At 45.5% G+C, this 18473-nt stretch overlaps 1 protein-coding gene and 1 long non-coding RNA gene across 6 annotated transcripts in view; one reads left to right on the top strand and one right to left on the bottom strand.

The window, feature by feature from the left end:
• LOC141518163 (uncharacterized) overlaps positions 1-305 on the top strand; it is a 36360-nt gene extending 36055 nt beyond the window's left edge. For all 4 annotated transcript variants that reach the window (XR_012477115.1, XR_012477118.1, XR_012477117.1 and 1 more), the window contains one exon: positions 90-305. This is a non-coding gene — a long non-coding RNA (uncharacterized LOC141518163). The remainder of the gene's footprint in view (positions 1-89) is intronic.
• MXD4 (MAX dimerization protein 4) overlaps positions 1-5759 on the bottom strand; it is a 50587-nt gene extending 44828 nt beyond the window's left edge. The window contains exons 1-2 of one of the 2 annotated variants that reach the window (XM_074229921.1): positions 5658-5759; positions 4737-4836 (exon numbers count right to left, since the gene is read on the bottom strand). In XM_074229921.1, the coding sequence (XP_074086022.1) occupies positions 4737-4836; positions 5658-5721 (164 nt within the window). In that variant the 5' untranslated portion in view covers positions 5722-5759. Of the gene's footprint in view, positions 1-4736; positions 4837-4966; positions 5504-5657 lie in introns of those variants that run through there. The other variant, XM_074229922.1, reaches the window with a different exon arrangement.
• Between the last annotated feature and the right edge of the window lie 12714 nt (positions 5760-18473).

The raw sequence follows: 18473 nt of genomic DNA, 5'->3' as shown, positions 1-18473 counted from the left end.
CCAAATAATTCACTAATAGTGACCAAGAGAAAACAAAAATGTCTCCTACTATGCTTTCTAGTTTAATTCTACTTTCTCTTCCCGTCCAGATCCTGTGCAAGGCCTCTCTCCAAGTCACCCAGAAGAGGAAGCTTCTTCACAAGACCATGCCATTACTCTACTCAAAAGTCTGCAAAATAAAGGAGCAACTGCCAGGCCTCCGAGGCCTTGACATTCAACCTCCAACCTCCCTATCCTCTGTCTGGCCTTCTCACACTCTTCCCCTTCCAATAGGCTCTGTTTCAACTAAAATGACCCTTTGCCCAGCCTGTCTTCGTCTGCCTCTTTTCTGACCTCCAAGAATGGGACAGATTGTCACCCTAAGCCACTTCCAAAATTGGATTTGTTGAAAACTCCCTCTCTTCAAGCTCCACCTCCAGAGTCACCCTACTCATCCAGTCTTCCTTGGCTGTGACACTAGTACCATGTACTGCCACTTTATAAAAATGATCCCATTTGGTTCTCATAATAACCCTGAGAGATAAGGGCTATTATTGCCATTACATAGAGGAGGAAAATGAGACAAATCAGGTGAAGTGACCTGGTCTGGGTCACACTGCTATTAAGTGTCTGAGGATGGATTTGAACTTGAATCCTCCTGACTTCTGGTCCAAATGTGAAGCTATTTTGATACCTTAGATGCAAATGATTTTGCTTTCAAATTTCTCATGTCTCTTCTTACCTGGGCCTAACTTCCCCACTCACCCAACAAGGACAGACACAGGGTCATTGAAGAGGAAAGATATAGACAGTACTGCAGACTCCTAGAGAACAAGACCAAGTTTGAGGAGACTCTCCCTCAGATTCCTATCAGCAGAAGAGCCCAGAAGACTCCAGCCCAGGCCCTATGAGGAACCAGCACTGCTAAGCCCCTATTCTGTCATTACAGCTTGGGTGCAGGGCCACAAAAAGAGCTCCTACCCATCCAAAGAGGTTGTCCCACAGGGAAACTGAGATCTTAGGCATGGAATCAAAAGCCTTAGTCATGGTTTCTTTCCCAGACCCTGAACTAGTTGGGTGACAGAAAACAAAAATCACTTCATTGAGCCTCAGTTTCCTCATCTGTAAAATGAGAATGTCTGTCACTACTTCTTTCATTGGGAAGCCTACCCTAGAATGTCATGAAAATTGGGAGACATTGTTAATGATTCTTATTGGTCACACATCTAATACTTTCTGGGGTTTTCCCAAGTTTGCTCTTCTGTAAGAGAAAGGGTGGAAAGGGCCTGATCCAGTAGAGGGTAGGACAAGATCCCTCCTATGTCCTGAGGTAAAAACCCTTAAGCTCACTCCAAAAACTAGAAGGACCTTTAAGGCCCAGAATGGCAACCCAGAAACTAGTGAGTCTGACCTGATCATTTTATAAATTAGGAACACCGGATCCCCTAAGTTGTGAAATGATAATACCTAGCAGAAGCAGGATTTCAGATCCAGGGCTCCTAACTCTACCCCAGCAGTTAGCTCTCCTCGGTGCCTACAATGGCAGAGTGGGGAAGGTTCTTGAGAGATCACCTAATCCACCAGCCATATTTTGTCCATTCAGGGCTTTTGCAGGTTTCTCTCACAGACACAAAGTGTTCATGTATTGATGAAGATCTAAGTATGAATCATTTGTGGCTTTTAGCATGTGAGAACCCTGGTCCCCAGGGAGCCGCAGCCACCGCAAAGACCCACTGTGCATGGGGGGAAGACGCCAAGAAGACTCATAGAATCCAAACAGTATTCGGCTGTTTGTTTTTGTTGTGTTTAAAGAAAAAAAAAAAGTCATCTGACCACACGAGAGGAGCATGAGATGGAAAAGCTGAGATTGGCAGAAAATCTGGAGACCTTGGATGAAGAAGTCCTGCCTTGGTGGATGTTACCACACTGTCCAGACAGTAAAGCTTTGAATTCAGGTTCATCTGACTGATGACAGACCAATGACCTCGAGATGGCTGCTAGCTACATCCCCTCCCAACTTCTGCAAAGCACCCAGGAAAGAGAAAGCCAAGGATAAACCAGATGGGCAATGGTGGATCACCCCTGCCAACATGGACTTCTTGTGCCAGCACATGCTCTCTCTATCTCTCTCACACACACACACACACACACACACACACACACACACCCAGCAGAGAAAAGATACACAGAATTGCCTTGCCTTAGACAAGGAAATGCCCTGCTCTAGGGCTGTCCCATAGCCCAAAGCTCCCATCCAGGCCCTGGCCCAGTATCACCAACCCAAAGTGACCAGCGAATGAATGCCAAAGCTAGGCTCCTCTGAAGGATCTGATTGGCACCTTAACAAATAATAATATAAACAATAACTGAAGCTGGCATTAAAAAGTCCTGAATGGCTTCCCAAGTTTTTCTCCTACTCATTTATCCCTTGAGGCAACCCAGTGAGGCCAGGATAATACAGATATTACTACTACTGTCTTATAGATGAAGAGACCAAGGCACAGGTATCAAGGCACTTGCCCAAGGTCACACAGCTAGCATTCTTTCCATGGTATCACAGCTGCCTCCCATTAGAAAATATTCCTCCCCACCCCCAAGAAGGCTGTCTTCACAAAAGAAGGCCAAGGGAATGTATTTCCCTTCCTTCCTCTGGTTCTCACTGCCCCTTCTAATTCCCCATTTCCCCACTCCCCAGCACTTCTGTTCTCGAGTCCTAGAGTTCAGGGTCCCTGGAACAGAAAAGGTCTGGGCTGGGACTCTGGTTTCAGATATGTTCACAGCGTTTGGGATTAGAAATAGATCTCCTAATTCTCACCTCTTGTGTTACAGATGAGGAAACTGAGGCCTATAGAATAGGAAGTCATACTGCTAGTCAAGAGCAGGCCCAGGTCTAATTCCCAAATTAGTCCACAGAGTACAACACTGTCTCCTCTTGGTCCTCCTTAAACTCTCTAGTCCTCTCTAAACTTAATAAGGCTTTTTCTGATGTCTCCCTTTCCCCTCGACAAAAACAAAAAAAAAAAAGCTGCTGTGGGAGGGTCCCTTCTAAGATTGCCTTGGCCTTTGCTTTTTAAATATATGCTTATTTATGTACAGAGGACTTCCCCTATTAGACTAGAAGAACTGTGGAGACCAGGTGGGCCCAGCCACATAGCAGGCCCTTAATAAAAGCCCAGCTGATAGACCACATGGCTGGTCCTTTCCATACTGCAGTTCTGCCCGAAGAAAGTTCGATGGCAGGGTGCTAAGCACCCGGGGGGAGGGGGACACTGACCTGGGGAGCAGGAAGAGGAGGAGGTGCTTCTCAAGTCATCCTGCTAGCAAGGATTTTCCTTGGGAAGGACAAGGAGCCAATTGCTTCCCCCTCCCCTTTCTTTGGGAAGGGCAAGTAGAAGCACCGGACAGCAGGGGGCAAGTTTAGGGGTTCAGCCCCAGAAGCCCGGGGCCGTTATTTGGCCACTGGAGGGTGGTGGAGGAGAAAGGGCCCGAGGAGTTACCACGTAACAAGGCGCGGCCCCTTTAAGAGAATCTTCTGCACGTACACAGCGCTCTCTGGGCACCGTCTGCTTAGGCAAACAAAGCTAGGGCCCCGGAGCCTCGCCAGGGCTGCCCTGGGCCTGGGCCTGGGCCGGGCCGGGGCCGGCCGGGCGACGGCTCGGTGCCCACCCTCACCGGCCCGGGCGCCGCTTCCCAATTCAAAAGCCAGGGTGGGGCAGGGGGTGCCTCCCCATTGGAGCCCCCTGAAACCACTGGCCAGATGGGAGGCTTCTCCCTCCAGTGGGGCTGGGGAGGGGAGGGGAGCCGCGTCCCCCAGCACGTGTCAGAAACTTGCATGACCTTGGCCGAGTCCCTTCCCCCTCTCTCTGAGCCTCAGTTTCCCCGGTCTCGAAAAGAGAGGGATTGGGCTGGTGGATTGGGGTCCTCCCAGCTCCAGAGGCCCTGACCAGGTTCCACAGAGGCATTTGCTGGGGGGGGGGCGTGGGGGGATGGGGAAAGGGGTGGGGAGCAGGTCAGGCAGCACCACGTACGGTAAGCACTTCCTACGTGCTAGGCCTGTACTCGGAGTACAAAGAAAGGTAGAGAGAACATTTCTTTTCCAGACCCTTGGGAGTGGGGGAAGGAATTACAAGTGTGTGCGAGTGGCTGTTTTTGAAAGTCCCCGAGCTGGAAAGTCAGGGGGGGTTGGGCTTCCACATGACTCTTCCTGCCTTAAAAACAAAACTAAGAAGTTTGGGGGGGGGGCGGTGTACCAGGCAACCCGAGCCCAGACCTCGCCCGCCCACCACCAGCAGAAGCTAGGAAGGGTGGGGTGGGGTGACATCCGGACAGACGGACGGACAGACATTGTTGCTGCGGGTGGGGTGGGGGGGTGTCGTGTGGGGCGGGGAGGGGGGAGTCAGAAAGGGGGGGGGCCCCCGGACAATCCAAGCGGCCAGGGCTGCCTCTTGGCTTATCGAGCCCAGGCTGTACGCGTGGCAGTGTTTATGTGCGAGATCAAAACAGAGCCGAGCCCAGCCCAGCCCAGGCCAGGGGGAAAATGGCGACGGGATCTGGGGTTGGGGCCAGGTCCCCGAGAGGGGTAGGAAGAGGCTGGGGAGGGGGAGGGGGCAGAGAAGGCCTCAGTTTCTCCCACCCTCGGTCCCAGCCCGGCAGGTCTGCCCTCGGGGGGTCCGAGCACCTGGAGGAGTGTGGGGATGCGGAGAGAGGGGAGCCGGGTCTACACCGGCTGGGTTGGAGCGGGGTCGCCAGATTTTTACCTGTTATTCTGAGATTTCCTGGCCAAGGCGGCCGTCTTTGTTTTTTTCCTGGAATACTCGCTGTCGAAGGGCAGCACGGACGCGTAGCCGTGTTCGGCTTCTGGGGACAAAGTCACACGCGTTAGGGGGCCGGGGTGGAGCGGGGGGGCGCAGGGGCGCGGTTCCCTCGGCCCCCATTCTTCCTACCCCCCAGATCCTTCCCTGGCGCCCCGGGGCTCCGGGCCACCCACATCATCTTGCCTCCTCCCAGGACTAGAGCTTTCTTCCCCGGCCACGGGGCCTCCTGCAGATGGCGGGGGGCTTGTCTTTCGCGGGGCAGGGGTAAAGCCCAAGGGCTGAGCTGGGAAGGGGGCGGCCCGGGCCTCGGTGGGAGAGGGGGGCAGGCAGGGGGGCAGGGGGGCTCGCTACATTGTAGCAGCCAGACGCCGTAATCGACCAGGGAAGTCACTGCCACGGCCACGGCCCCCGAGCGCCCCTCCCTCCTCCCAGCCTCTCCTCCTCGGGCCGCTCCGGAGACCAGAGAAAAGACGCGGGGGGACAGACACACCGGGACGGGCCCCGGGGCCCCGGGCGGGGAGCCTGCTTTTTCCAGAGAGGGGGCCCCTCTCGGGCCGAGGCACTTCCACATTCTAGAAGCTCCGGTTTTCCTTTCGGTTGCTTTTTGGGTTTGGTTGGTTGGTTGGTTTTGCAACAAAGTATCTTTCCCCGCCTCCCCCGGACCCCTTAACCTCTGGTACGATCCGTGCGCCTCGGAGCCAGCGGGGGGCCCGAGGGGAACCGGGGCTCCAGGCGGGGGTGGGGGGGTGGGGGGGAGAAAGGGCGTCCCCCCCCGGAGGGGGGGAGAGCAGCGTACAACAAAGAGAGAGGGGAGCGGAAAGGAAAGGAGGGGGGCTCTGGAAAAAGAGTCAACTCTGGGAATACCTCGGTCTCGTCTCTCCAAGTACTCGGCTGCTTCCAGGAGGAGTAACAGAGAGTTCCACTCCATACTTTTGGTGCTCTGTCACTCACACCAGTCCCCCCCCACCCACCCACCCCCCCCGGAGAAACCAGACGGCAAACACCCAGCCCCCCCACCCTGGCTCTGGCTCCTCTCCCTGCCTAGAGAGCAGACCCCCGAGCGCCCAACTGCACCGAGTTCACACACTCCAGCCTACTTCCAAGTCGCCTATACACCACCCTCTCGCTCCGGCCCTCAAATTGACACATAAGACCGATGGGCGGCTCGGGCAACCAATAGAAATTCGCCGTTTGGGTTTGGGGGCGGGAACTGAGGGTGAGTGCGACCAATGGAAGCGGGCCGAACCCCCTAAGCTTGGGGAAGAGAATGTTGACAGATCTGATCTCTCTTCCTATAGGCCGGCCGCGATAGTAACAATTTAGAAGCCGAAGCTTAGCAACAGCACGTGGTGGCCCAGCCCCCGCGCTCTCTGAGTGGCCTTCGGAGTGCATGTTAAGTAGGCGCTGGGCGATGATTGGCCGGGAGGGGGCTATGTAAAGTAGCGGAGAACGGACCAATGGCCGGGCAGGGGGGAGGCCGGCCAATGAGCTGGGCGGAGCGGACAGCGTTGCCGAGAGGAAAGGAAGCCTGGGCTGGTCAAGTGGCCTGGCCCAAACCGGCCTGTTGGGAGCCCAGGGCCAGGCGGGGGCTGGCCCTGCGGACTCCGTTAGCCGCAAGTCCCCTTCTGCCTTCTCGTCCCCGGCCCTCCGCGGGGATGCCCGCCTGGAAGGACGGTCCCCGAGGCCGGCCGGGATGCTACAGGTGCCAGCCCTGGCTCTGGGGGAGGGGAGGCCCTTTGGTGGCCCGCCAGGGGACGGGGCTGGACCAGCAGCCGCTTGTCTTCCAGTTCTCCCCGTGGGCCCTCGGCCGGACCCAGCTAACGCTGTCACCGAATCCTAGGTGTGGGGCCGGGAGGAGCCTGGGGGCTCACTCAGGACCCCCGCCCCCCCGGTTCTCCATTCACTTGGCAGCTTGAGGACAGAAAGATTCAGTCGAGGTCATTGAAGACGGAGATAGCAGAGCCCAGCTTGGAAGCCCTGGCCCTGGCCCTGAGATCCAGCCAGTGCCTGTGTTCTCCTCCATTCAATCAGGGCAATGAACCACATGGGACCTGAGAGTCCCTCTCAGGGGTGCCATTCTCTCTTCTAAGATCATTAAAGATCCCCCTCTTACATTCTGTGTTCTAAGGATCCCTCTCCCAGTTCTAGAGTTCTCTATTCCAAGGCCCTTTTCAACTCTGTCATTCTCTCTTCTGGATTCTGAGGTCACTTAAAGATCCATCATTCTGTCTTCTAAGGGCCTTTAGCATGTTCACATTCCTACATTCCATAGTTTACTTTGAGTTAGTTCTTTTTGGAATGTTGCCAACCATGGGTGGCTCTTCCTGTTGCTTGTGTGTTCCAAAGGCTGGGTTTAGTAGCACATGGGGGTCAACAAGTCAGCAAGTATTCATTAAGCATCCCCCTATGTACCAGACACTAAGCAAGACTCTGGGGATACAAAAAAAAAGACAAAGCTCAAACTTGCCCTCAAGGACCTAACAATCTCATGGGAGGGACAGCATCCAAAAAATCATGTCCAAATAACAAATACGGGGGGCGGCTAGGTGGCGCGGTGGACAAAGGACTGGCCCTGGAGTCAGGAGGATCTGAATTCAAATGCAGCCTCAGACAGTTCATCATTACCTAGCTGTGTGGCTTTGGGAAAGTCACTTAACCCCACTGCCTTGCAAAAACCTAAAAATAAAAAATAACATGTATTAGATAATGTGAAGACCATTTTACAGGGAAGGAACTATCATTGAGGGAACTAGAGAAATGTGTGGCTTGGGATGAGCAGTGACATGAGCCAGTAACTTATCCTCTCTGAGCCTTAGTTTTTTCAGCTTTAAAGGGGGATAATGATTCATTATTTACCTTACACAGTTAGATTGAGGGAAGCACTTTATAATCCACAGAGCAAAATAGTGAGTTGTTGCAATTATTAATCTCTATTAAGATCTTCCTCTGGCTTCATTTCAGCATTAGAACTGACCCTGAGTTCTTCAAAACTATGCTCCTGGAAGAAAAGCTCTCCCCAGCTTGGAAAGACTTCCTGTGAGCCTGGCCCAGGTAAGTACAGAGAGGCCTAGTCATTAAAGGGTTACAGATTCAGGGGAAGAATATTTTGGCAACTCCTGAAGACTGTCTACAAAGACATAAAGGGGTTTTGATCCATGTTGCTGGATGGGGCATCCTTAATAAATGTTGGAATTACTGAATTATGTTCTCACTAATAGAAGCAGTCTGATCTTGCAGAAAGAACAACGGACATGATATTTGAAAAACAAACAACCAGGGTTCAAATCACAACTGCACTGCTCATCTTGGGCAAGTTATATCTCTTAGCCTGCATCCCCTTATCCTTGAAATAGGGAAATTAATATACACTGTGCACCTGAGAAGCATCTTCACATAATTAATTGATAGAGGGCTGAACTCAAAAGTAGGAATTCACATCTTGCTTTTGACATATATTGGTTCTGTAACCCAGGGCAAGTCATTTAACCTTTGTTTTCTAAGGCTAGAAATTGCAGAGAAAAAGGTCAACCTGCGGAGGTATGAGAAGTCCCCTCACCTGGTAGGTCCTATCCTGATAAAAATCACTGATGTAATCTCTCTCCCTAATGCTTCACTACTCACCTCAGGTGGTGAAGATGATAATACATTGTAATGCCTATAACCTCACTCCCTCCATTTGCAGATTGCAGATCCTTTGTACCTTCTCATCATTTGATATTCTTGTTCATGTTTTTCAGAGTCCTCCAGAGTCAACCTACTTATCGTGTGAGATTTTTCTCTGTTCCTTTTAAAATTTGGGTATATCAGAGCCTCATTCTGGCTTTGTGTCTCTTCTTACTTGTGCCTGATATATGACTGGTCTTCCTCCTTTTTTCCCAGTCATTTTGATAGGGCCTCTCATTCTTCTTGGGTGCATGCCATCATTGGTAGCATTCACTGCCTCCTTTTCACTTTCCTGTGTCGATCCTTGGAATCAGGTGCAGTTGTGATCCTTCAACATTGTGCAACCACAGAACATCTCAGGGAAAATACTGATGTTAAAAAAGTTGACATTTGCTTGGAATTCTTGTTCCAACTCTGCACTCCCAAATGTACTCCAGCCTACTCTGTTCCCCCCAATTTACTTCTAAGCAGACAGAGATATGTAGTTTATTGAGATACTCATTCAGGGGACTCTTAACCCACATAAAACATTCTTGTTACTCTGGATGACAATTATTCTCCATCCACTTGATCTTTTCCAACTGGATTGGGTCAATCTCTTTTAAATGACTATGGATATCATTGAAGTACCTCTCCATTATTCTGGACCTTGATGTAATCAATACCATGTCCTTCACAAACCACAGTATCTGGAGGGTCTCATAACCTACAGGGAATGCCTCCTCCATTTAGATTCCATGTAGGACAGCCATTCTCCATTAACTTAGGAGAATATTATCTACTTCACCTGATGAGAGAATAGTAATAACAACAGTGGACATTTTATATTGTTAGCTTAATGACTTATAAGGTCATCCATGTAAGTTGAGAGGGAAAATATTTTAAAGATGGGAAACAGATTCACAGGGTTTGGATAAACTGAGCAAGGTCACATAGCCGGGAAATGGGAACTGAATCAAATGAGATAATATTTGTAAAGTACATTGAAAATTTAAAATTTTATATATATATATATATATATATGCCAGCTATCATTGATTATACAAAGCTCTTTGTCAGCCTTTGGGTGCTTTCCTGATTTAATATCATGATTATGATTTTTATTAGCAGAGAAGGGAATGTTCATGTTATTATGATAGCTTTCCATGACAAACTATAACTTCATAATCATACAATAATTCAGCAGTTTAGGGAATTCAAAATCCTACCAGCTCTGTTTTTTTTTTAACATTTGGTTACATAGAGCAAAATATAGTCTTAAAGTTCTCCATGTGCATTTTCAGTAGATGAAACCACAGAGTTAACTTTGTTCAACAATATTCTGCTTATCAGCATCAAGGGAAACCTACAACAGAGTGATTTTTACTTTGCCAGAGATGTTTGTCTATAGCCATAATTAGGAATTACAGCATCTGGGGTAAATTCAGTTGGGGAGGATCATTCTTTCTCATGTATAAAACTAAAGTAATTGAGAAAAAGGGGTCATGGGATTTTTGAAGGAGTTAGGGTTCTTAAGGAAAAGGAGACCATAAGCTAGGTACTAATCCTTGGGGAAGAAAGAAGAGTGATTCGGAGCCCCAAGAATCTAGATGGGACAGAATAAACTTTAGATAAGGAAATGTAGTTGCTGACTGATGGTGTTGGCAGAAGGATGGTCTGACAGTGGAACTGGATAGTAAAATTTTTGCCTTATACTACTGAGTGGCAGAAGGTGTGAAAGGAGCCATGATTGGAGGAAGTGCCAAGAGATAATATACTTTCCAGAGAAGAAAAGATTGAAGGAAAATGAGAAGGAACGTAGGATGAAAAAGAGTATGTTAACAATAGGAAAAAGGGTCTAGGGAGTATAGGGGAAAGGGTGGGAAGAGGATAGGAACTGGACTATGGCTGAGTTTACATAGATACAGACATCATATACTACCTTCATTGCCATTTCTCTTCCTAATCCTAGCATCCCTCATGCCATCCATTTCAGTCTAGAGAACATATCAGAAGCATCTATCTTGTGGTTTTAAAATAACTCTGAGAGAGGGGTTCATGCAGAAGAATTTTTCCTAACAATCCACACAGGTAAAACTAAGTCTCTAGTCAGGACCATATCATATACTTCCATATCAGCCCAGATCCGGTTTTTTTTTTTTTTTTTGCAAGGCAATGGGTTTAAGTGGCTTGCCCAAGACCACACAGCTAGGTAATTATTAAGTGTCTGAGGCTGGATTTGAACTCAGGTACTCCTGACTCCAGGGCCGGTGCTCTATCTACTGCATCACCTAGCCTCCCCAGCCCAGATCTTTAAGAAGGAGAGTGAGCCAGACCCAGTCTTGTCTAGGAAAAAGAGAATAGACTAAATTCCATTTGGGAAACTAAACATTATTCCCAGTGGCCCCCATCTTTGCCCTGATGTAAAAACTTGTCTTTTTATCATCAATATCCTCCTGAGGATCCTATGTGGCCCCAAATCATGGATTGCCCTAATTTCAAAGAAAGAAGATTATAGACAGGGCAATGGAAAGATACAAGGTGAGCAAGTATGCTGTGTAACATGTTTCCAGCTTAGCCACCCAGTGGTCCTGACAGCCACTGACTCCCTAGAGAGTTGCCCTGCTGTTTGCTTATGCTCTTCTGGGATGGAACACAGAGGAATTTGGTGCTCTGGATGGTTCTCAGAGTCAATATCCTCCTCTCCTTCAGCTCCTCCTTGTCAAGGGGATGTATAAATTTTTGGAGCTCCTCCCCTGTCTTTGAAGAGACTGTATTTCAGTGAATACTAGTCAAGTGACTTTAATGGAATTGGTTCCCCCCAAAGCAGCATATTCACATTCTGTAAGGCATGGGAATTTTATTTTATATAGAATCAATGAATAAATAAAAGTATTTAAAAATAAAGAGACTGGATAAGCAGCTACATCTACTGAGTAGCTAGAAGCTCACTATTGTCTTAGGTCCCAGAAGCACCTAGGATTAATCTGCTCCCAGGAGTTCTGGATCATACATCATTTGAGTCTTTCCTTAAACGAGCAAAGGAGTATCACAACGTAGTTCCCCTAGACATCATGATGCGGAAACTCTGGAGTTAAGATCTTGCTTCAGCCTAGTCTGAAGAAATCAGGCTCTAACTGCAGCTCAGGAAGATAGTCTTCCCTGGGCACTGATGTAGCTGCAAAGAACCTCTGTCCTAGCAACTGTGGAAAAATATGGAAGTAACTTCTGTGATGGACTTATGATAAAGAATGTGATCCACCAGAGACAGAGCTGATGGTATGAACACAGACTGAAACACAAATACCCACATGCACATCCAAAAAAAACCTCTGTCTTCATCTTTCAGAGCTGAACCATCCAGAGTAGGGTGAATGGAACAGGTAGCAGCCCCCAGGAAGGGAATGCCCCCCCCCCATCAAATGTCCTTATGATCTTTTCATTCTGACCTTAATGATCTCTACTTGGCTGCCCCTTTCACCTGATATTCTTAGCCTCCAGCCTCTCCCTGTTCCATTACATCCTCTATTCAGCTGCCAATGAACAATATTGGCCCCCTGTTTAAACTGCTGTTTGACATTTAATGCTCTTCACCAATCTGGCCCCTTTTTGCCTTCCCAGGCTCTTGACACTTTGATCTCCCTCCATAAACTCTCAGAGTCAGTCTATTTTCAATTCTTTCTTAGCTTCCCTGGCTCTCTTCAAATCTCAGCTCAAATCCTACCTTCTAGAAGAGACCTTCCTTGTCCCCCAACTACCCTGGCAGCTGCTAATATCTTCCCCTCTCACACTGCATTCTTTCTACTATGTAGATATCTTGTATGTATGTTGTTATTTGCATGTTGGAATGCAAATTCCTTGAGGACAAGAATTGTTTTTCAGTTTTTTTGTATTTACTTTGCTAGTAATTAGCACAGTACCTGGAATAATAAATGTTTAACAAATGTTTCTCAATTCACTGACTTCCCTAGTTAAGAATCATCCTTTTTTCTTGAGTAAAAGACAAAACTCTTCAGCTTTGTTATTTAAGGCCCTGACAATATAGCTCCCACTTGTGTCTTTCCAAGGTGATTTACCCTTCCCTCACTCTGTTCCAGTTAAATTGGCCTGCTCTACACTTCTATTTCTATTTCCTGTCTCTGAACATTTGCACAGGTGGTCCCTCCCATGTTTGGAATGTAATCCCCTTTCACTTCTGTTTTGTAGGAAGTCTAATCTCTTTAAGAACCATGTTTCATAAAGCATCAGTCATCAAAACTGTCTGGTACTGGCTAAGAAATAGAGTGGTGGATCAGTGGAATAGACTAGGTACAACAGCAGGAAATGATTATAGTAATCTGCTGTTTGATAAACTCAAAGAGTCCGGCTATTGGGATAAAAACTCTCTCAGGGAAAAAAACTACTGGGAAAATTGGAAGTTAGTATGGAAGAAACTTAGATTAGACCAACACCTCATACCCTATAGCAAGATAAGATCCAAATGGATACAGGATCTAGACATAAAAAACAATATTATAAGCAAACTAGAAGATCAAGAAATAGTTTACCTGTCAGATCTATAGAAAGGGAAACAATTTATGACCAAGGAAGAGATGGAGAACATCATTAAAAACAAACTAGGTAATTTCAATTACATTAAATTAAAAAGCTTTTGCACAGACAAAACCACTGTAACTAAGATCAAAAGAAATGTAGTAAATTGAGAAACAATTTGTACAACTAGTATTTCTGACAAAGGCCTCATTTCTAAAATATATGGAGAATTGGGTCAAATTTTTTTTAAAAAAGACAAATGTCAAAGGATATGCAAAGACAATTTGCAGATGAGGATATCAAAGAGATCCATAGTTATATGAAAATTTGCTCTAAATCACTAATTATTAGAGAAATGCAAAATAAAACATCCCTGAGGTATCACCTCATACCTCTCAGACTGGCCAATATGACCAGAAAGGACAATGATCAATGTTGGAAGGGATGTGGGAAATCTGGGACACTAATACATTGTTGGTAGAGCTGTGAACTCATCCAACCTTTCTGGGGAGCAATTTGGAATTATGCCCAAAGGGCATTAAAAATGTGCATACCCTTTGATCCAGCAATACCACTACTGTGCCTATACCCTGAAGAGAAAAGGGTAAAAACATCACTTTTACAAAAATGTTCATAGCAGCTCTCTTTGTGGTGACAAAGAAATGGAAACTGAGGGAATGCCCATCAATTGGGGAATGGCTTAACAAACTGTGGTATATGTATGTGATGGAACTCTATTGTTCTATTAGAAACCAGGAGGGATGGGAATTCAGGGAAGCCTGGAGGGTTTTGCATGAACTGATGCTGAGTGAGATGAACAGAACCAGAAGAACATTGTACACCCTAACAGCAACATGGGAGCAATGATCAACCTTAATGGACTTGCTCATTTCAACAGGCCAACAATCAGGCTCAATTTTAGGATATCTGCAATGGAGAATGCCATATGTATCCTGAGAAAGAATTGTGGAGTTTGAACAAAGACCAAAGACTTTCTATGTACCTTTAATTTAATTTTTTTTTTAAATTATCTTATTGTGTAATTTTGCTGTCTCTCATACTGTATGTTTCTTCCTTAAGGATATGATTTCTCTCTCATCACATCCAATCAGATCAGTGCATACTATGGGAATGATGTAAAGACTAACAAACTGCCTTCTGTGGGGGGTTGGGGGAGGGAAGCATGATTGGGGCAAAAATTGTAAAACTGAAAATAAATAAAACCTTTCTAAAATTTAAAAAAAAGAAGCATGTTTCAGCCCTCCCAGTCCCATTGGAGGCCTTTCCAGATTCTTATCCTTTCTTGTTAGTGCCTGCTCCCTCTTGAAATTGCCATATATAATTTTGATGTGTCCTCCACTGGAATATAAGCTCCTCAAGGGCAGGAACTGTTTCCAGTTTGTCTTGGTACATAGTAAGTGCTTAAGACATTTGTTGAATCAAATATTTAACAATACTTCACATTCAATAAAAGACAGTCATGAAAATGATGATGGAAAAAAGAAATGGACAGGTTACCAGGGGTAACAGATACTATGAGAACAAGTCTCCAGTACGTTGGATCAATCAATTCTTACCAGAGGATAAATTTGAGGACATGGTCAAAATGAGTTGTAATCAGCATCCTTAGAGAGGATAAATACATTGATGAGGTCTCCAATATTATAGACAGTGGCAATCCCCAGGAGAGGTACTGCTGGTAGCCAGCTCAACAGGAACTTCCTATCTTCCCCAATTATCCCAGGGCCCAGGTACCTATAGTTGAGGTCATTTGTGTGTCTTCCTATTTTTTACCCACTATAGCAGGAATTGTCTGTGGGCCTAATGAAGTGCTAGTAAGCCCAAACATAGGGATTTTCTCATCTTCTAGTCCTGAAGCACCAGGAATCCCACCTTCCAGTGCTTTTATTAAAACCTAGAATAGACCACAGCAAAAAAGGAGTCTACAGTTTGCTAAGAGAACTCTGGAGAAGAGGGTGGCATCAACTGAAAATGACATAGTCTGGAGAATTTTCCAAATACCCCATCTCACCCCCACAAGGTGGTAGAACCATAGGCTCAGGTTGTCCTCAACTTGCCAGGGTCAGGTACTATGGGGGATGTGATGATATAAGCCAATATGATTAAATTGGACTTGCAGAGACTTGGTGGCAGCCTGATATGGAGGGGTGAGAATCAACCTAGGAATGGTAGCATTTACTATGACCTTGGGTAAGTCACTTCTCTCAGAGCCTCATGCGCTTTCTTTATAAAATGAAGTTAGTAATCCCCATTAAACCTATCTCACACACTTCTTGATAGGAGAAAACCCAAAATCTTTTATCTCATAATACAACCAGCTGCCAGATACTGTCAGTTTTTAGGTCTACTGTCAGTTTTGATTCCCCCTTTCTCCTTTTACTCTGCCATCACCTTGCAGCATTCCATTGCTATAGTCCCCTCTCTGACAGCCCTGTTTCTTTTCTCTGATTCATTTTTCATATAATTGTCAAAATCATCTCCCAAATGTACAGATCTGACTGTCCCTCTCCCCAAACCTACAGAGTCCCCATCTAGCCAGTTTTCACAAACTATACTTTTCATCTACATTGAAGTGTTCATTGTTCTCAAATTTCATCTTGATTTTTTCCCTCTTCTGCATATTTGCATAGGCTTTCCTTGCCCATTATTGGAACAAGCCCCCTCCACATCTTTCCGTTTCTTCAAGGCCCAGGGTTGCTTGTGTCCTTAGAGTCTTCATAGCACTTTGTTTGGCCCTCTCCTTTGGTGCTTGTTACTACCTTGTGTCTTTGGAGAAGTCTACTTTGTCCTATTCTGTATCATCTGTTTATACATCCTCTTAGAGGATAGAGAGTGTGCACTTCCTTCTTGGAAAAAACCTGGAGATTCTGAGAAACTGAAGAGGTAAGGCCTTTTGAGCATGATTTATCATTTCTAGGGGGTCACAGAGTCAAGAGTTAGAATGTGTCCTGGCATCAGCCACCAGGGGAGTAACGTGAAAATAGCCTACAAAAACAGATTTGACCCAGAATATAATGGTCTAGACCAGGGTTGTTGTTCTTTTTTTAAGTTATGTAGTCCAATAGCTTCATTTGATTTATTTTATTTTTTATTTTTATTATATAAATATTTTATTTGTTTTCCCAATTACATTCAATGGTAGTTTCTACTAATCATTTTTTTGGCAAGGATTTGAGTTTTACATTTTTTTCTCCTTCCACCCTCTCCTCTACAGCAGGCAATCTGATGTAGCCTCTACATTTACAACCTTGATCAACAAAGATAGAAATTGAATGTACTATGAGAGATGAATCAGATCCAAAAGGAAGAAAGAAAACATAAGAGAACAGAATGACATGCTACATAGGACAACTTTTAAAAATTGGAAATAATAAGCTTTGGTCTTCATTTAAACTCCACAGTTCCTTCTCTGGATATGGATAGCTTTCTCCCTCACAATTCCTCTAAGAACATCCCTGATCTTTGCACCGATAGAGTAAGCATGTCCATCATAATTGATCATCACCCTTATGTTGCTGTTAGGGTATATAGTATTCTTCTAGTTCTGCTTATTTCATTCAGCATCAATTCATGCAAGTCTTTCCAGGTTTTTCTGAAATCCTGTTCCTAATGATTTCTTATAGAACAATAGTGTTCCATCACATACATATATCACAGTTTGTCCAGCCATTCCCTAAGTGATGGGCATTCCCTCAATTTCCAGTTCTTTGCCTCTACAAAAAAAGAGCTACTATGAATATTTTGTGCACATAGGGTTTTTTACCCTTTTTTATGATCTCTGTGATACAGACCTAGTACAGGTATTGCTGGATCAAAGGGTATGCACATTTTTATTGCCCTTTGGGCATAATTCTAAATTGCTCTCCAGAAAGGTTGGATCAGTTCACAGCTCTACCAACAATGCATTAGTGCCCCAGATTTCCCACATTCTCTCCAACATTAATCATTTTCCTTTTTGGTCATATTGGCCAATCTAAGAGGTATGAAGTGGTACCTCAGAGTTGTTTAAATTTGCATTTCTATTACCAACAATGATTTAGAGAAGTTTTTGACTAGAGATATTGATTTCCTTGTCTGAGAATTTAAGTCAGATATTCTTAACCATTTATGGACCTCTTTGCCAGTTTCTATGGAGCCCATCTCAGAATAATGTTTTTAAATTCAAGGAACAAAATATATAATATTACAAAGAAAACTAATTACATTGAAATGAAATTATCACATTTTTTTTTAAAAAAGTTAGATTCCCAAGTCAGGTACCCCTGGTACAGCCATAAGAGCAGGAATAACATGAGTCTTGCAGAAAGGGGTAGAACACAGGCTCCTTGATCTAGACTTGGATAGGACATCATCTAATCCTCTCATTTTACAGATCAGGAAAAGGAGATCCAGGAGGTTAGATGACTTCCCTAAAGTCACAGAGACAGTAAGGGTCCAAGCCAGAAATAGAGACCAGGTTCTCTGACACTATGTAAAGTATTCTTTCTGTTGAGACATGAGATGTTTGGGAGAGAGATTCCTCAGAGTTTGCTAAATGGATATTGGCAAGAGAGAGTGAAGAATTTAAGTTGTCTCTAAAGGTCACAAACCTGGGTTAAATGGAGAATTAGGAGGAACGTTATTTTTAGGGAAAAGATAATGAGTTTCATTTTGGACAAGGTGAGTTTGAAATTATTATGAAACATCCAAGTGGTATTGTCTAATAGGTTATGCTGAACCTGAACTCAGGAGAGAGAAAAGGCCTGAATATGCTAATTAGAGAATCATCTGCATAGAGATGATAGTTGAATGATGAGATCACAGAGAGAGGGAGAGACAAGCATACAGAGAGAGAAAGGGAGAGTGAGTCAAAGGAGAGATTGAGAAGAAGATGGCTCAGGAAAGAGACCTGGGGTAGGCCAATAGAGATTGGCTCAGGGATGATAGTCCAGACTAAGAAGGAGTATCCAAACTGTGAGGAGAGTCAGGAATAAGAGGGGAGGGGAGGGCCTGTGATGGTAATGAAAATCAGTTTGTCAGAGATTAAGAAGTGAGATGTCAGGAAGTAGGAGACCCTACAATGTCTACAGCATTTGGTGGAGTGGACTTGGTGGCCATGAAAGGGAGGAGAGATAGAGAATGGTAAGTTTTTAAAACTAGTTTTTTGTTTGTTTGTTTTTTTAGTTTTTTGCAAGGCAATGGGGCTAAGTGGCTTGCCCAAGGCCAACAGCTCGGTAATTATTAAGTGTCTAAGGCCAGATTTGAACTCAGGTACTCCTGAATCCAGGGCCAGTGCTCTATCCACTGTGCCACCTAGCTGCCCCTAAAACTAGTTTTTAAAGAATGACAAGATTTGAATATACTTATGGGTCAGAGGGAATGAACAAATGGAGGGAGAGAATTGCAGACCGGGGTGGGGGTAAGAAAGGGATGATTAAAGGGTCTAAAAGGAAGGAAGGAAAAGAGTCATCTCTTTCTCTGAAAAGGGAATGGAGGAATAATGTC

The sequence above is a fragment of the Macrotis lagotis genome, chromosome 3, assembly GCF_037893015.1.
Source record: "Macrotis lagotis isolate mMagLag1 chromosome 3, bilby.v1.9.chrom.fasta, whole genome shotgun sequence".
NCBI classification, from domain to species: Eukaryota; Metazoa; Chordata; class Mammalia; order Peramelemorphia; family Peramelidae; genus Macrotis; species Macrotis lagotis.
This window is presented reverse-complemented; position numbering and strand designations above follow the sequence as displayed.